Below are 15942 nucleotides of genomic sequence, written 5' to 3'. Positions count from 1 at the left end.
CAATGAAACTACGTTGCTCATACAACATGCTATTGCAGGACAAGGTGGAAACACTAAATCCATGTCTGCAAACTCTCCTGGCTCCAGAAGTCAGAGTTCGGGCACCTTCAAATTCCTCAGAGATGCATGGACATACTTAAAGAAGCAAGAAAGCCTAACAACAAACATTGCTACTCCAACAAATAGATACGCTTCGTCATCTGGTGTAATTCTAAGAGCATCAATCCTATAGACTGCTCGCCTACACTTTGTATTATACCTGACCCATCTACTGTACTCGGGTCTGGTTTTTAATTCCCTCAAAGTCCACTTAGCCGTACTTTCATCATGCACCACGTCCCAGAGCAAGGTTTTGTGGTGGAAAATCCCAGTAATCAAGGCTTTTATGGAAGGGGTTAAGACTTCATCCCCCCATTTCAAATCCAGCTCCCGGATGGGACCAAAATGTGGTACTAACTAGACTTACGGGGTCTCCCTTTGAACTGATGCATAAGGCTTGCCTTAAAGCACTCCCTTACAAGACCTCCTTCCTGGCGGCAGTCACTTCTATAAGAAGAGTTGGTGAACTACAGGCCCTTTCGGTTCTAGACCCATTTGTCACTATCCACAAGAACAAGGTGGTTCTGCGCACTCACGGTTTGCGCCCAAATTAATTTCGCAGTTCCATGTGAACCAATCAATAGAACTACCCACCTTTTTCCAGAACCCTACTAACGTGGCTGAAAGAAGCCTACACACACTGGATGTGCGCAGGGCAGTCATATATTAACTGGAAAAGACTAGACCACTAAGAAAGACCAACCAATTTTTCGTCTGTGGCGGCTGGTAGAGAAGGGGGACCCTGTCTCTAAATCAGCCATCTCTAAGTGGATTGTCAATTGCATCACACTCTGCTACACTCCTGCCAAGAGAGATCGGCCCTTCAAGTCTAGAGCGCACTACTCTGGGCACTGGAGCTTCCATAGCATTCATTGCGAATGTCCCTCTCAAGTCCATTTGCAACCTGGAGTTCTGTACACACCTTTACAAAACACTACTGTCTAGATACTCAGTCTAGGTCAGATTCTCAGGTGGGAAAAGCGGTACCAAGACATCTCTTCACTACTGTTCCTTCTCACTTCCACCAACTCCAGGTACTGCTCGCTAGTCTGTGCCCAGCATGTGATTCTAAGCATATCCACAAGCATCAGAAGACATGCATTACTTACCATAATAGCATTTCTGATGATTGTATCTGCTTAGGTTCACATCCGCGCCCACTTTTCCTCCACCACACGTCATCTTGGGGATAGTGTTACTGGCACACCTTTCGACGTCCCCTTTCGATCCTCGAAAGACGAGATGCAATACTCCGCGATTACCACTAGATGTCGAAGTATATGCACAGCATGTGATTCTAAGAAGATACAATCATCCGAAATGCTATTACAGTAAGTTGTGCATGTCATACCCTTTTTAAATGTGATATCGTTAATATAATTAATCTTGAGAAATGTAATAGATAATCTACCAGTGTCTGACCAGGTGAAGGCCACTGCTCACTGATATATAGATACCATGTGAATGTAATAGTCACAAGCTCCAGAAGATGAATATTGCTTATCATAGGTCATTCTGAAACTTGTAGCTGAAGTCGCGTGCCCCACACATCCTCTCATCTAAGAGCAACAGGAACAAGCCAGCACAGCTTATCTGTACTCAAATGTATTTATAGTGAATCACAGGAGTTATTTATTTGCATTAAACATATTTTCAAATATTATCTTCTTGTACTGTATATACTTGGAACACATCTCTAGTTTGCTGACTGTGCATAGCCTGTGATGCTGCAACAGGTTTAAGCTTCAGAAAGATTGGGAAGTTTCTAAATTAACCATAACTGTTTACCACCAACCTAAACCAGTTTTAAGTTGGCCACTGCCAAACATTGCTCATTAGATACATTTAAGTAATCCCACTTCAACAGGATTTATGAAACACAGCTACTGAAAATGGACAGTACCCTCACATGGTTAGAGTAAGGTCAAATTTAATCTAAAGGATAACACAAAACACACTATTGATGTCTGTAAAAATGTAATTGAATGCCTGATTTGCCATGGGACTCTGCTCCACTAAGAGGCATCATGAGCAGTTCATGGTGGTGACTGGTTTATGGTTATTGTATGTTGATGGCTCATCTGTAGTTCATTTAGAAACAAGTAACACCTTTGGGGGATTTGTTGTTTTGCTTTGGACAATATGCAGATCTTGTATTGTTGTATTTGTTTTTAAATGTATGTGCAATGTGTCTTACGCCGTTGTCAAAAGAATGACTGGAAATAAATAAATTACTCTTTTCAAAATGTTAATAAATAAAAGAATCTGTAACAAATAGTTTGCTGCTTCGTTCCACAGCGCTTGTTGCAAATTTGGAAGTAGCTCTGAACCGCACAGCTCACTTTACACTTCAGGCTATTACTGCCCAAGATGCTGCAGTGCATGCTGTCACTGCCCATGCTCAGAAACTTAAGGAGGCCATGGATGAAACTGAGGTAAATTTGTGCTACGATTGAGTGAGAAATTAATTCTAATGTGCCATAAGGGAACTATCAAATGTTTTTTCTTAATACTGTTCTTACAACTTTCAAACACCTGAAAGTTCTCTTGCTTCCTTCTTTAATTTGTCGCAAAAGGTCCCTTTGCATTTCTTAACCATTTCCCGCCCATTTTCTAGTTAGTCTTCATTCATTAGTGAGCTTCATGTGTTTTGTGCTGCATGCATCTGAACCATATGCAGGGTTTAAAGATGTTTGTAGTCCATGGACTGTGCCAAGTGTCAGTCGGCAATAATGGCTGCTGTCAAAGAACAATCATTCGCAAAGCCAATAGATTTTCATTCACATTGATGTAGTGCATTTTACATGCATAGGTAAGCATGCAGTAAATACTTGGGTACTACTTTCTGTGAGGGGTCCGAAATGAAAGTTTGACACAAAGTTGTCATGTTTTTAGTCCAACAAAAACTGTGTGGGCACCACAATTTCATTCAAAGTTATCGCTAATTATTTACACATTTGTTTGTTAGACTGTATAAATGTTATGCGGTCCTGTTGCAAAAGAATCTCCCTTGCACTGATGGATACGAGTACTATTTGCAAAATGTTCTTGAGTGTGTTATCTTAAGAAAATGAATGACTTGCACACTGAAATCTTTCTTTAAAAAAAATGCACGTTCTGAATTTTTTTACAATATTTCTGAAATACGTTTCAAACCATAGCTGTGTTTACAAATAATCAAATTAAGCTAAAACAAGCTTTCATACTTGTACGTCTCTGCCCCTTTCCTCCATCCTTGTGGGCATCCCCACACATGGTGACGGTACCAGAATCTTTGGCAGTGAAAAAATTGAACTTCCCCTTTAACCTTAACATAGCGCGTGAGGACGTCCCCTCGAGGCCCCGCCGTCTGGCACTTCAACTCGGTCCCTTTTTCTGCACGGACGATGTCAGACCAGGCAGCTAGGCGCAGAGACTTTTAACTTTCTGCTTGCTCACTGCGGTTTTGTTTTTCTATCTTATTCACCTCCCTTCGGTGCTTCGCCTCCCCCGGCGCATGTCTTCTGCAGGAGGAATCACAAGATGTGCCTCATGCGACCGCTCGTTCCCGGCCTCGGACCCACATTCACGCTGGAACACATGCGCGGCTTGCAGCACTCTCGGTCACAGGGCATTGAAGAATTGGTTGTCGCGTTGGAGGGCGATCTTCCACACTTCTCCTCCTGTTCACCTTAAAGACTTTGTCTCCAGGACCTCTCGTCAATATGTGGTGTGCATTTGTCCCTAAGAGAAATCCCCTTCACCTCAAAACCGCATTTCACCAAAAACGGCAGTGCTTTGTTTTCCTGGCACATGTGTGGCAAGCATGTGAACAATGCATCTCGGGAAAACGGCTATACAACTGTTGTTCCTTTCATCTGAACCAAGTTATGTGCTGCAGTGAAAAATGGCTCTACCTTTGTTGTTCTGGTATCTGAAAATCAAAGCTGTGTACTACATTCAAGACGGCACTGCGTTTGCTGTTCTTTCATCTAAAATACCACAAAGTTATGCGCTGCATTGGAAAAACAGCCCTGTGTATATTTTATTTCATCTGGATGCCAGAAAGTGAGGCAACACATCGAAACAGAATTGTCTGACTATTCATTCACATAAGGGACAAGGAGTTCACCTTGCAACCCTGCACAGCTTTGTTTTCCCTTTCATGTGGACGGCAGACTTTTAAAACACTGCAAATCAAAGAAAACAACTTCGTTTTTTTTCCTCCATGTCAAATCAAAAGAACTTAGTGCAGAGGGTCTCTCTTCAGTGTCCATGAACAACAGTAATTGCAAACCTGACGTTTAAAAGCCAATGTGAAATTATGGCTTTTGCTTGCACAGAAATGTCAGTGTGGGCTGTGGGGGAGGGGGGGCTGATAAAGCTATGTATATTATGTTGTTCCCCCACAAGACTTCAATCTACTTGGCAGAGGCTCAGGAATACCAGTAAAACCATTTTGGCTCAGGCAGGACACTTCTCAATTGAATGCCTGGCCTCCCCCTGGAAGTCACACTTATAAGTGAGCTGTTCCGTAATGACAATATGAGGTGGCTGAGCGTGTGATAATTATTTGTTCTTCCAGACTAAAAGGCAGTACTATTAGAGGGGACAAACAAAGCCAGTGGGGCTAGTGTTTGACCAAGAAGTGTGAGTTCCTCCAGCACCCACTCTGAAGGACAAACTGACAAACTTGAAAGGGGCAATAAGTCTTTGGTTGCAAGCTGAGCCAGGGGGAGACAGTTTGGCTGTGGGTGTTGAAGCACTGCCCTCCCATATGTGACAGATCCTACAAATTGACATTAAAGGAGTTTTCGAGGGGATTGGGTCCTCCGTATTCCATATCTGACAGTAATCACCACAGCTGTGCTGCTTCTGAAAATCTTCAGTGTCTGCGTCCTGCGTCAATACGCCACCCTCGAGGACCTCCTCCGACGGCCGACGTCACTGGATGTTATAAGTAGGACGCACGACGCCCGTAGCCTCAGTTCCGTTTTTTCCGTGAACGTGTTCGCTTCGGAGATCTCGGCGCGCCTCGGCTCTTTGGAGTTCCTGTTCTTTCTCGGTTCTTCGAACCTGTTTCGTATTGTGAAGTCTTTCTTCGTGAAGAGGTCTACCTCGTCTTCCACACCGCGTCCGGGCTTTAAGAAGTGCGGGGACTGTGGGTCCAAGATGTTGGTTACGGACTCGCACGACGCCTGCCTCTGGTGCCTCGGGGAGTCCCATGACACGGATGACTGTGGACTGCCAGTCGCTCACGTCTAAAGCCTGACTGCCAGTTGCTCACATCTAAAGCCTTGCGGGAGCGCAAGAGGAAGTTATCGGTAGGTAAGGTGTCTAAGCCATGGAAGTCGAGGTCTGCGGGGCTTTCGACAGATGATTCGAGAGGCGTCTCTCTGTGTCGTCGTCGGAAGTCCAGTGGGTCTCGGTCCCGGAGTCGGTCTCGCCACTCCTTTGCCTCTTCGAGGCACTCCTGGAAGCGCCGTCATCGGTCGCCTTCCCCGTCCTCTTCCGAGGACTCCGCCCGTTGGCGGGTCGCTTACCCCACCAAGCATGCAGCGCTGGAGGAATGGGCTTACTTCGGGAATAAAATGTTGGCGATTCTCGAATAGCAGGGCACTGGTCTGTCCGCGTCTCTGAGTGGGGTTGGTCGTGATCGGTCGAGAGACACCGCTCTCATGCCTACGGGCTCGGGTGCTCGTCCCGATTCGCGGGAGAGGTCCCGCTCGGACAAGGGGAATCGTTCTCGGCATGCCCGTTCCAGGTCTCGGTCCTCACCGCGCTTGAGACCGTGTGAACCTGTGGTATCTACAAGGTAGACGTTGACTCTGGTGGTGCCGAGGTCGTCAACGGACTCTTTCGAGGCTCTGCCTTTGAAGAAGTCGTCGATGCCATTGGCACCTCGGCTGTCGAGGGACACGCTCAGGGCCCCAGCCTCGGACTGTCAGCACCATTGATGCTGTCTGCGCCGCGTTCAGCGTCAACGCCGATTCAATCGACGCCTTTTGCGGCTGTTTCAACAGGGTTTCCCCGGGGCTCGGGGGAACTGCCTAGAAAGGCTCTGGCAAAGGCCAAGCATGGCTTTGTTACGCATTCTGTGCCTGCTTTCCACCAGCTTGAGTTTATTTCGGAGGTGGATGAGGGCTCTGATGATGGCATGGTTCCGGACGAGATTTTCTCGGGCCATAGCCAAATTGAAGACCTGCGGCAATCCCTGCACGATGCCAGTGGGCTGGACACCTCTCCGGGGGTGGAGTTTTGTAGGCCTGAGCCTGGCACTCATGCCGACTCCTCGTACCGGCGCCTTATGTCCAGGGTCACCGAGTACTTGGGATGGTCTGCTCCCCCAGGGGATTTTCTTCAGGATGACCTTACGGATATCCTCGATCAAGGTCCACCAACTGACCCGGTACTGCCGTTCCATATGGCTCTACAGAGAAGGGCGGCGGCTTGGACTGCTCCGGAGTCTCTCCTGGGAGTGGCCAAGTCTTTGCCATGAAAATACCGCCCAGCCAGTAGCGACCCATGCTACTTGACCAAGCACCCCACTCTGGAGAGTTTGGTGGTGCAGGCGGCTACGGCCCCGGCAAAGCAGGCGTTGTATCCTACCATCCCTCCTGATAGGGACGACAAGCGCTTTGACGGCTGTGCGAAGAAAGTGTTTTCTTCAGGTGGTATGGCGCTTCAAGTGGCCAACTCCGTATGTGCCTTGTCACGTTTCACGCACACTCTGTGGAACTGTTTCCTTAGCGGCTGAACATATTCCCGAAGGGGATGAACGGGATGGTTTCCTTGCCATGGTTCAGGATGGTAAGGACGCCATGTGTGAGGCCGTTCAGTCGGGCTTGTACATGGCAGATTGCATCAGCCGGTCCATGGCGGCGAGCACCGTGATACGCAGGTTTGCGTGGTTGCGGAAGTCAGGGTTTACTCCTGATGTGCAGGCCCGGCTCCTCAACATGCCCTTTGACAGGGAACATCTTTTTGGCAGCAAGGCTGACGAGAGGCTTGAGAGGTTGTAGACCTCCAAAGCTGCAGCCAAGTCTTTGGGCGCTGCAGTTCGCCAACCTCCGCCTTTTCGTCCTAGGGGACAGCAATGGAGGGGAGGTTCCTTTCGTTATTACTCGTCCTTTGGTAAAGCGAGAGTAGCTGCCAGTCAAAGGGGCCACTGTAGGAGTGCAGAGGTGGAAAACAAGGTACTCGAGGTGCCAAGGCCGCTCGGGCTGTTTCCTCTTTGCCCTCGGGCAATGCCGCTTCAGCTCAGTCATGAGGCCATGTCCCATGGTTCGCTGGTTGGGGGGGGGAAGGCTGGCGCAGCAACTTGCAGAGTGGCGCGCCATTACTTCAAATGTATGGGTTCTGGAGATCATAACCCACGGCTACTGTCTTCCTTTCCGGCAGAGGCCTCAAGACAATCCACCGGGGAATCTCTGAAGTGTCCAGATCCGCTCCTTGCGCAGGAAATTCAATCCCTGCTGGAGAAAGGCGCCATAGAACTGGTGCCTGTAGCGGAGAGGAACAACGGATGGTATTCCCCTTATTTTTTGATTTCCAAGAAAGACGGGGGATTGAGACCCATCATGGACTTGCGCGGTTTGAACAAACTCCTCAGGAAGGACAAGTTCAAGATGGTTACTCTCTCTCAAGTCCTCCAGGACTGGTTGGTGTCTTGTGACCTCAAGGACGCTTATTTTCATGTGCCGATGCATCCAAAGCACAAGAAGTACCTGAGGTTCGCGGTTGGCGACTCGCATTTTCAGTTTCGGGTCCTGCCGTTCGGATTGACCTCCGCCCCGAGGGTCTTCACTAAGCTCATGGTAGTGGTGGCAGCGCACTAGGGGGGGATTCACGTCTACCCCTACCTGGACGATTGGTGGATCAGGGCGCGCTCTCCTGAGGAAGTCCTGGATAATCTGTCGGTCACCTGCCACTCCCTCCTCAAGCTGGGCTTCTCCCTCAACTTAAAGAAGTCCCATTTGACACCAACTCGGAGGCTCCAGTGCATCGGAGCAGTGCTCGACACGTCCTTGGGGCAGTGTTTTCCTCCCCAGGTGAGGGCTCATCACATTCAACAGATGGTGCACAAGTTTCAGCTTGCCCAGACTCTCCCAGCGTTCGAGTTCTTGAGATTGCTCGGCCTCATGGCATCCTGCATTCTTCTGGTGTCAGAGGCCAGGTTACGGATGAGATCTTTGCAATGGGCACTCAAGCTCCGGTGGTCTGTCCTCCGTCAGGATGTCGGACCCTATTCAGGTGCCGTTCTCGGTCGCCCAGGACATTCTGTGGTGGGCCGTCGAAGACCATCAGATGAAGGGGGCTCCATTTTGGTTGTCCTGGCCGGAGGTGACGATCGTGACGGACGCATCCCTCACGGGATGGGGAGCTCATTCCAATGAGTTGACAGTCAGCGGTCGTTGGTCTCCGCCGGAGTCCAGACTCCATATCAATCTGTTGGAGCTGAGGGCCGTCAGGCTAGCCCTGTAGGCTTTTCTGCCGATTGTGCGAGGGAAGAATGTCCTGATCCTGACGAACAACATGGTGGCCATGCCCTTCCTCAACAAACGGGGGGGGGGGCAGGGTCACTTCCTCTGTGCAGGGAGGCGGTGCAGCTCTGGTTCTGGGCAATCCAGCAGGAAGTTTCAATCTCGGCAGTTCATCTGGCCGGAGACGAAAACGAGACGGCGGACGCTCTGAGCAGGCAGAGCGCGATCTCTCACGAGTGGGATTTGGCTCAGGAGATTCTCCTGGAGATCTTTGCCATGTGGTTGGACACCTCAAGTGGATCTCTTCGCCTCCAGTGTCAACCGGAAGTGCGAGAGGTTCTGCTCGTGGGAATTTCCTCCAAAATGAGCCCACTGCTGTACGCGATTCCTCCAGTCCCTGTCATCCCGCAAGTACTGCAGAGGTTACGGAGGTTCGGTTCCCGGATGATCCTCATTGCTCCGGCGTGGGCCCGGAGGACGTGGTACCCAGACCTTCTCGACTTGTCCATCTGCCCTCCACGTCGTCTTCCCTACAGAGACAATCTGCTCTCACGGGAGGGGGGTCAGGTTCTCCATCCAGAGGTCAGATCCCTCAACCTTCACGCTTGGTTTCTGAAAGGTTGAGGTATATGGATTGGGACCTCCCTGAAGACGTGATGGAGGTGTTGATCTCGGCCAGACAGCCAGCAACAAAGTCCCTGTACCGTTGCCGTAAGTTCTGCGACTGGTGCAGGGTTAAGAATGTGGACCCTTTTGCATGTGACATTCCCATGGTTCTGTCTTTTTTGCTTTCTTTGGCCCACAGGGGCCTGTAAGTGGGTACCGTTAAAGGTTACCTGGCGGCGCTGTCCATATTTAAGCGCTCGTCTGAAGTGTTCCTATTTTAAAATTCCTTTAATTTCTCAGTTTCTGAAAGGGGTCACTAATGTGTTCCCTCTGTCAACTTTCCTGGTGCCTGGTTGAGATTTGAATCTTGTTCTCAAGTTTTTGATGGGTGCTCCGTTTGAGCCTTTGCATTTGTGCCCTTTGAGACTAACTCTTAAAACTGTATTTTTGGTTGCGGTCACTTCCGCTCACAGAGTGAGTGAGTTACAGGCACTTTCAGTTAAGCCACCCTTCACTGTGTTTCATAAGGACAGGGTTGTCCTTAGAGTTCGTCCTTCCTTTCTTCCGAAGTTGGTGTCTGAATTTCATTTAAGCCAGAAGGTTGTTCTTCCAGCGTTTTATCCTCCTCCACATCCTGGTAAGGAAGAGGAGAGGCTCCATAGGCTTGATCCTAGGAGAGCGTTAAGCTTTTATATTTCACACATGTCCCGGGTCAGAGTGGACGATCAACTCTTCATTGGTCATGCTGGAAAGCGTTTGGGACAACGTTTGGGACAAGCTGTGACGAAACAGACTTTGTCTCACTGGATTATTTTGGCTATCTCTGAGTGTTACCGCTTGGCGGGTAAGGACCCACCGATTGGCTTACGGGCCCATTCTTCCAGGGGTATGGCTGCCTCTACTGCCCTACAGAGGGGGGGTTCCTATTCATAACATCTGTGATACAGCCACCTGGGCTTCGGTACATACTTTTGTACGTCACTACTCCCTCAATTCCATCTGTGGGCAGGTTTCGGCCTTTTTATACGTGCTATTGCTATAGAATCGTGGTGTATACAAATACAATGCAGAAAGTTCCAGCCTGTATAGTATAGTCAAGAGACACTGGCATCCTCCAACTGGACAGAGACGTTACCCCTTGGGTAGATGACTCGCCACATTTCATCTACACTAAGGCGAATAATCTAAAGAACATCCTCTCACCCTCATTTATGTCCAACCCACAACACAAACCAACTTGGCTACAGTTAGCGAGTATCAGTGGATTTCGCAAGTGTGGGGGATGTTCTATATGCACCTTTGCATATGAAACAAGCAAGCTCGAATTTGGCCATTTGGGCACACATACAATCACCTCTTTTATAAATTGCAATACCAAATTTTGTGTATACTGTATTCTTTGTGTATGTGGACAGTGCTACATTGGCAGTACAATCCGGCCATTAAAAATTAGAATCAGAGAGCACTTGGCTTCTATTTCCCAAGCAGATTCTAAATATCCATTATCAGTACATTGGCAACAAGTCCATCAAATGGATAACAAAGCAGAAATTAGATTCGCTGGGATGGCCAAGGTTACGCTACCACGACGAGGTGGGAATTTGGTTCTCAAATTGAGACAATTAGAAGCGCGGCTCATCTGCCAATACCGCACTGTCACACATGGCCTCAATACGGACCATGAATTTTCTGTATTCCTATGAGCAATATCTATAAATGTACTGTCTAACTGACTTCACGTATCCTCTCTTAACTTCTTCCTCCATGCGTGTGGTTCTTCGTTTGCCATACAATTAGCTCTCCCTCAGACAAAACTCTTAATGTCCAATTGCCCACATGAGGTGTAATAGGAGAGGCTGCCCCTCGGGGCATATCCTGCCCCCTTTTTTGACTACTTCTTATATACTCCTTTATTCCGATGCCGGCCGACCTGCTACTTGCCCCCCCCTCTTAGCTAATATGCGGATATCTTACCATCACATCAATGAAAGCAACACATATTATAAGAGATTTAACTTTCTCTACTTGCTTACTTTGCATATGAATAATGTTTATGAATTGCTATAGAATCATGGTGTATGTATTCTAATTCTTTAAAAGTACCCTTTAGGGCTTCCAACCCATTTCCAGGCGCTTAAACTCAAGCCTAAACCAGCCGTCGCCTAGAATTGGCTGTCCCGTTTTTCTCACACACACACAAGATGGCGGCCGTTCCTCGCCACACTTACGGCCGCACACGTTGCTGTGCATATGTTACTGTCAATAACTTTGGCAGCAGGAGTCGCGGACGGCAGGCTCCAGTGTGGCTTTGCAGCGGAGACGCTGGTAATCGCCACACTTGCGCGCAGACCCCTAGAGCCTTGAGGGTCTACGCATGCATTAATTACTCAGCCAGACGCGCAGCTTTGACTAATTGCGCTGTCTGTTCTTTTCTTTCCTATTTTCCCCTCATTGCTGGGCTCGCGATGAATGCTCATCCTTTCAATTCACATTGCCTTCTTAAGCTTCAACGCGGAAACGCTTTAATAATTGTTGGTGCAATTGCAAGTGACAGGTACTCTTTTGTCATATGTCTCCTTATAACATTATGACTAATTGCTCTGCTCATGCATTACTACAATGCCTAATACCTCACACGTTCTAAATTTACAGTGAAGCCCGTGAGACTTATCCTTCAATCACTTACCATACTTATGGTTAAGTGCACAGTCAATTTACTCCACGTAATGAATTGAAGCATTAGCACGTATAATTGATAATGACCATTAAATGGACTTGTCTCATTCGGATCCCATTCTCTCCTTAGTTCGCAACTGATTCACACCTCACTGCAGGTAAAAGATCAAACTTCTTGAATAGCCATTTCTAATTGTATGGCCCACTTAGAACTTAAAAGCTAATGAAACTTTAGTTTATTTTCCCCTTCCTTTTTTCTCTCCTTGATCTGATGGTTTCCTAATATACACATGGTATGGACTTTACTGAATTTACGCTGCTTATGGATGATTTACTATTCGGTCTTGTCTCTTAATGGTTTAAAATTTCTGCTCTTGGCACTATGAACTGAACAATTTGCAATTCTGTCTAATTTGTGTCATGAATGACCAATGTATTTGTTTTGTTGTTCACCTCTTCGGGTGCCTTGCTACCTTGGGTCCTCCATATGGATTTTGTTTAATTTATATGTACTACATAACTTTGCATGTACAAAAATCTTATAGCCTCAGCGGGAAGAGCAAGTGCTCGAAACACGTGTCAGGCTACCCTAGAGTTACTTAAAACTACTATACCAATGTGGTCTTAATTAGTGTATGTGCGCAGTGTGTTTGCAAAACCTGTAATTAATCCTACTTACCTGGCGGAAGACTTGGCAAGTCCCGCCCACTTCACTCACCTGCAGCGCCTCCCACCACACTTAAGTCTAACAGGTCCTTGCGCTGAGCCTCGCCATCCCCCCTTTGCCAAACTAGTTTCCACTTCTCTCACTATCCTACTCCATCTTCACTTTACTGACCCAACCTGCCTTCTCGTTTACAGATCCGCCGGAGTGCCTGGGACCAATTCCGTTGGTGACCGTGCGCTATACACATACCTTTAACATAACATATTTCATAAAGATCAATCAGAGTACAATACATTTCATCCAGATACTTTCAGATCAAAAGATTCAGCGATTTAATGAAACCCGAAAGAGCAAGTCATTCATTAGTATTCTGGATTTCAAGACAGCGCTTCTCTATAAGATCATCAAGCAAAGTTAATTTCACTGCAAAGGGCCCCAGGTACTTAGATCTCAGGCCATGTAGTGGTACGCACTGAACCACAAGGTGTTTTAAGGACTCCAGTTTTTCTGTGCAGAACCTATAACCAGCTGAGTCTGCAAAGATTAGGGATCTCCTCAATTGGATTTTCCTAGTAGGTAATAGATTCCACCTAGCCCTTAATAAGATACCTTTATAGAAACAATTTGGAAATTGAAGCAGGATCTCAGTTAAGGAGCCTCTACGTCTATGTTCATGAGCTAGATGACTCAAGGACGGATAAGAATGAAAGGCATTGGTGGTCTGGGTCCAATCAAAATCAAACCAGGCTCGCTTAGCCTTCATAGATTCGAAATCAAGGTCTCAAAGGGCACGCCCATCTCATTTAAGACATATTCAGATCTCATCTTAGAGTTACTTAGTACTCGAGAATAATCCATATTTCTTCCCATCAGTTGGTATAGCGAATTTCGAATAGGAGCCTTCATTTTCGAGTATAAGGAAAGGCAGGCCCATTGCACCCATGCCCACAGGGACACAATTCATAACGGATGGCTGACAGTGGCACCGCGTTAGGGACCCCAAGTTTTCTCCTCCCTATTTTCCCCTCAATTCTGTTCAAGGTTTTACAGATACTATCAGATTTTAGTTCTAGCCCATATATTACTTTTGGAATAATTTTGCCCTCATAAAACATCAATGCAGATTTGAGGGAGAATCTTCCAAACTTTCGATCGATCTTCACAATCTGTGCTTCCAATAGTTTTGCCTTATGAATAAGGGCCTTAGTTACGATCTTAGATACCCTATAGGCTGAGAAATTGAAGCCTAGATATCGGACCGTGTTCGAAGGTTTGAGGGACATACCTCCAACACATCACAAAGATGCTTTAAATTGTGCCTTTGCTTTTCTATAGCACAGGATCTTCGTTTTAGTAGGATTAATAACCAATCCATTATCCTTGGCATAATTCTCAAAGTTGTTCAATGATCTTTGCAGCCCGACCTTAGTGAGGTCAAAAATAAGCAGGTCGTCTTCATAAGCAAGCCATACAATTTTGTCTTTACCAATCCTCGGAGAAACCAACCCTTCTTTGGCAAATGATAGCATGACATCGGAGAAATACTGATTAAATAACCAGGGAGGCTTGACACAACCCTGTCTCACTCCCTGGTAAGATCGCATTCTCCTTGATCTGTCCCCTTTTGGCTGAGCCGAACCTGAATGCCACAATTTTTGTATACCCCACAAACCAATCTCAGAAGCCCACAAGGCATCCCCCATTTAGCCATTTTGGCCCATAGTCTTCCACGGGCAACGCAATCAAATGCAGCCGTCCGGTCTATCGAGGCCAAATAAGTACATCCCCTAGTTTGTGACGAGGTCTCTTCTTGGATACATTTAAGAATGAGCCCATTAATATTGGTGGCGTGACCTTTCCTAAAGCCAGTCTGGAAATGAGTGAACAGTGAGGCCCAATCTTCAAGATGTGAGGAATGTCAAAGATTTTACAATCCGCGTCAATTAATGAAATTGGTTGATAATTACTAGGGTCAGTCCTGCCCCCACACTTTAAGATGGGTACCACATGGGCAGTATTCCAAGAACTAGGTGTAATCTAAATTCAATTGGGGTTCCCAAATAGCATTTCCCGCTTGTTCCGGGATGGTCCTATTCGAGATAGATGGTGGCCCCAACCTATCCTCGTAAAACTGCACCCAGTCCTGTTCTGATATTGAGTTAAGTTATGAAATTGTGTAATTCGGGTCTTGCCCATTGGCTAAGTGCCAAAAGGCACTAATTTCAGCATTGATCAGAATCCCTGACATCAATTCTGCGTCACACTGAAGGAGAGGATGTTTCAATGCTTTGCAATAGTGCTTATAGGCATGTCTAGCCTGCCTAATACGTTCCTTACGAAGTGCCTGATTAGAGTTAATGTGATTGATAGATCTTATCTCCTTCCTCATGCACTTTTTTGCATCTGCTAGTTCAATGCTATAGCAATGAGTGTGCCTTACTGTTATTTTTTTTGAGTTTCCAGTTCCTTCCGATAGGCCAGTTACTAATGCACCAACAAACTTGTGGCACTCATTTTCATTAAAGTTATTGGGTTTCCATTGAAATGTTGATCAATTAAGAATGTTTCTTATATTTGAATTCCAAAGATGTATATTAGAATCAGTCCATCTAAGTGCATTGCCAGCCGTGTTAACAGTCACTAGCGGCTGTGACTGGAATTCTCTAGTAGCCAATACCCAATCAAATCGGGCCGTCAAGATTGAGTTGATTGCTCCAGTCATTTCTCAATACATCGAATGACTGGCAATGTGACATTAGGAAAGGGTCAACATAGATCCAATCAATGAGAGAAGAGCTGTTGCCTCTATGCCAATCTAAGGCCGTTTGAGAATCGGCCTTCCTTCCAACTAGAGGTTGCAGACCCCGACCCTCCAGCCCTACTTTCCATATTTTGCCACAAGATCTCTTATCGAGGTGCCCACCAGTTGGCTCTTCAAAGTTCCAAATGAATTGTTGGGGATCACAATCCGCATTAAAGTCACCAGCCACAATAGTTCTCCCATTCGCGGTGCTCCCAGCCCAATCATCAATTACATTACTCACTTTCTCCACAAAGGACTCTAGTTGTGCAATGCCCTTGTGCCAATATATGTTAATGATCAGCATTTTAACCTCATCTGTAGCGGAGAATTCCACTCCCAAGGCACCAAATGGTAAATTTACTATTTTTTTCCCTCTTAACCCAGGCTTGTCTAATTCCCCATGACCCCCTGAAAACACCTATGTATTTCTTATTGCGGTGTCTAGTATAAATTGGAAGTTATGATACATAACTCAGTTTTTCTAAACAGTTTGCCAAGAGAGCAAAGAACTGTCATATCTGTCAAATAGACAGATGGTGATCCCTCCCCTTGAACCAATGACGCCAGGGGTGAGGAAAGGACTGCTAAGCTGTCCTATTTCAAGGTAGGAATAATTCTAGGGTACTCCC

General features: G+C 46.7%; 1 protein-coding gene across 1 annotated transcript in view; it reads left to right on the top strand.

Annotated features, from left to right (window-relative positions):
• The window catches only part of IMMT (inner membrane mitochondrial protein), a 946894-nt gene that overhangs the window by 328979 nt on the left and 601973 nt on the right, over window positions 1-15942 (top strand). The window contains exon 7 of the mRNA XM_069632176.1: window positions 2398-2534. Coding sequence (XP_069488277.1) covers window positions 2398-2534 — 137 coding nt within the window. The remainder of the gene's footprint in view (window positions 1-2397; window positions 2535-15942) is intronic.

This window comes from Ambystoma mexicanum, chromosome 6q (genome assembly GCF_040938575.1).
Source record: "Ambystoma mexicanum isolate Mex_15411 chromosome 6q, UKY_AmexF1_1, whole genome shotgun sequence".
Taxonomy (NCBI): Eukaryota; Metazoa; Chordata; class Amphibia; order Caudata; family Ambystomatidae; genus Ambystoma; species Ambystoma mexicanum.
This window is presented reverse-complemented; position numbering and strand designations above follow the sequence as displayed.